The 3,184-nt window shown below is 61.8% G+C and overlaps 1 protein-coding gene across 1 annotated transcript; it reads right to left on the bottom strand.

The window, feature by feature from the left end:
• Window positions 1-889: 889 nt before the first annotated feature.
• Window positions 890-2,968, bottom strand: LOC136512289 (probable clathrin assembly protein At4g32285). Its single transcript, XM_066506256.1, has one exon. The coding sequence runs from the start codon at window positions 2,882-2,884 to the stop codon at window positions 1,046-1,048; it is 1,839 nt and encodes a 612-aa protein (XP_066362353.1). The 5' UTR covers window positions 2,885-2,968; the 3' UTR covers window positions 890-1,045.
• Window positions 2,969-3,184: the final 216 nt, after the last annotated feature.

Genomic DNA, 3,184 nt, shown 5'->3' with positions numbered 1-3,184 from the left:
CCGGCCTCTGGTGAGTTGCTGGAGGGGGAAGGTAGGAGGACCAGCGATATTGGAGGCGGGGGACGGCGGCGGCGGCGGCCTCAGTTGTGCCTAGGGCTGCGTTTTAAGGTATCACTCCTTGTGATTTGTACTATAGAGCGTCATTGGATTGCCATTCAATGGTTGGAAGAAGAGTGACGAAACCCTCAAGTGAAGGTGTTTGATAGACTGATCATCATGATGTTTTATGGTAGACGTGTATCCTATACTTTGGTAATCCGACAAGTTTATAGACGTGAATGATACCATCCTACAAGTTAAGTGGCCAAAATATCAACATTCAAGAATTATGAACCTATGTCTGAATAATTGTCATACAAATTCAAGGACACAAATATCAAAATTCGAGAACGGTTAGGGGCCGTTTGGATTCTTTCATTTTGGAGGAATTGGAATCTCCTTAATGGATTAGGCTATTTGGTTTGAATCTGACATTCCACAACTATAATTCTCCCTTGTATGGCTATCTCAAATTCATAGCGTGGAAGATAGAATTTGATTTTATAATCACCATGCTATGCTTCTGCTCTACAACTATAATTTTCTCCCTTATATGGATAATAATAGTAGTATTTAAATATATTACATATATAACCATATTAGCTTATCTATACCTAAATTATTAGAGTGAATTTTACCCTTTTCTACCATAACGGCGGTTTCTAGCCGCCAACACAAGCAGCCCGTTCGTTTGGTCGTATACGATCTTGGATTATAAGTTGCAACAGTATTTTTCTCTCACACCAAACCAGCCAGCAGTACTTCTGACTTATAATCCACGATCGTTTCAGCCGAAACGAACAGGGTGAAGGCTTTCGTTTCCCTGTCTGCCAAGAATTCATTACAAGACGAGAGGAAATGGACCTTGAACAGGACCGGATTCTTATCCCAGGAATGTACACTTGAATCGATCGATCGAGAGACACGCACTATCACTTGTTGTCATCACGACCATGATTATTCACACACTCATCGTTCATCACGGAATATCGCAAGGCTCGCATCACTAATAGTACCCACCGACTTGGTTGTACGCCATGGGCATCCCATACCCATAGGGCACGGCCATGGCGGCGTTCGACGTGAACACGCTGCCGCCGGCGAGGCCGTTGAACCCGCCCGGCTGCCCCTGCTTGCCGCCCTGCCGGTACTGCGCCCACATCTGCTGCTCCTGCACCAGCTGCTGCTGCTTCCGCTCCATCTCCGCCATCTGCACGTACGACGGCGGCGGCACCGCCAGCGACGCCGCGAACGGGTCGCCCCCGGCCACCTGACGCACCGTGCTGCCGTCGGGGCCCGGAAGCATCAGCACCGGAGCCACCTGACGCCCCCCGGGCAGCAGCGCCACGCTGCTCGCGCTCCCCGACGCGGCCTGCGCGGCCACCTGCTGCCTCACGGCGCCCTGGTCGTACATCCCGCCCAGCAGCAGCGTGTCCATCCCGCCGCGCAGCGACGACGCCTGCTTGGAGAGATTGCTCGCTGTCTCCACCAGCGCCAGCTCCCAGTCCGCCTTCCCGGGCTCCGCCGCCGGCGTCTGCCACGCCGAGGTCACCGCTGGCTCTTGGGCGGCGGCGTCAGCGTCGGATTCAGACGGGAACGTGACCCAGGTGCTGTTCGTGGCCGGCGGCGCGGAGAAGAGCGCGAGCGCCAGCTTGTTGCCCTGCTCGTCCGCGGTGGCAGCCGGCTCTCTCAGGTCCACCAGAACGCTCTGATCGGCCTCGTTCGTCGGCACCACAATCGGTCGGGCGCGCTCAGCGCCGCTGGAACGCTCCGGCGCCGGGAGCGCCTTGATGCCGTTCATGTCGTCGACGTGGTCGACGTCGTCGCCTTGCGCGTTGACAGCAGACTCGCGCGCCGATCGTGGCGGCGAGGCGCGTCCCGCCCGGCCGTGCTCCCTGAGGAACTGCTCCATCGTCTCGAGGAGCTTGTCGTCGACGCGCCTGATGTCGGGGAAGTTGGACGAGCGCGCGACGCCGGCGTCGTCGCACCAGGCGTAGAAGGCTCGCAGCGCGTCGATCTGCTTGGCGGTGCCGACGTAGGTCTCGAAGGCCTTGACGCACTCGGGGTAGTCCATGTCGAAGAAGCGGTCGAGGAGGAGCGCGAGGACGAGCGCGACGTCCTCGTAGACTCTGAAGCTGTCCCTGAGCAGCGGGTGGAGCGCGGCGCGCACGACGCGGCTGGCCCCGGCGGAGCCCGCGGGGCGGCACGCGAGGAGGCGGTCCAGCAGGTGCCGCAGGTGGCGCGCTCGGCCCAGGAGCGCCTCCGTGTCCATGTCGGCCGCCGCCGTGTGCGGTGGTCCCCTGACGCGGTCGTCGGCGAAGCGCGGCGCGGGGAGGAGCAGGACGAGGAAGCGGACGCGGTCGAGGAGGTAGGTGGTGTAGGCGCGGACGAAGGCGGAGTGGTCCCACGACGCCGTGTGCGCCTCGTCGCGGAAGTCGAGGAGCAGCGCGAGCACGGGCTCCCCCGCGCGGCGGCCGGTGAGGGTGGGGCGGAGCAGCTCGTGGAGGAACCGCGTGCGGCCCTCTCCGTCGGCGTCCTCGGCAGGGTCGGGGTCGGCGTCGGCGGCGGCGAGGCGGTGCAGGAGCGCGAGGCACTTGGCGGCGACGACGTAGTCGCGGGTCTTGGAGAGGCGGCGGGCGATGGAGGCGACGCAGGCGGGCGCCGCGCCCGTGGCGGACGCGAGGCGGAGCACCTCCCGCGCGTGGCGGTCGTCCGGGGTCGCGTCGTCGTGGGAGGTGGCGCGCACGATGGCCACGTCGAGGTCCGGCGCCACGGCGCCCGTCACCCGCGTGATGCCGATGGTCGCCTGGTCCTTGAATGCGCCCAGCGCCTTGCGGATGGACATGGCAGCGGCCGGGCCGGGCGCCGGCCTGCTGCTGCTTCCGGTGCTCCTCCTGTTGGGGTCTTGGGGATGGGGAATGAAGGAGAAACCGAACCAGACGACGGTTCCTGTTGGGGAATGAAGGGGACACCACGCGGTTTGCGCACCAGACGACGAACGGAAAGCTGGGACGACGGCACGGATGGCCGTGATCGTCCGACCGTGGGGAGATGGACGGCTCCGATGGGGTTGGAGACCCGGCGCGACAGGCCGGCCTCCAGACGCTCGAGATGCTGACACAGGGTCCCACCATTACATCAGCGA

The sequence above is a fragment of the Miscanthus floridulus genome, chromosome 16 (assembly GCF_019320115.1).
Source record: "Miscanthus floridulus cultivar M001 chromosome 16, ASM1932011v1, whole genome shotgun sequence".
Lineage (NCBI taxonomy): Eukaryota > Viridiplantae > Streptophyta > Magnoliopsida > Poales > Poaceae > Miscanthus > Miscanthus floridulus.
This window is presented reverse-complemented; position numbering and strand designations above follow the sequence as displayed.

Coding starts and splice junctions, on each gene's coding strand:
- LOC136512289 (XM_066506256.1), bottom strand. CDS start 2,884: ATGTCCATCCGCAAGGCGCTGGGCGCATTCAAGGACCAGGCGACCATC.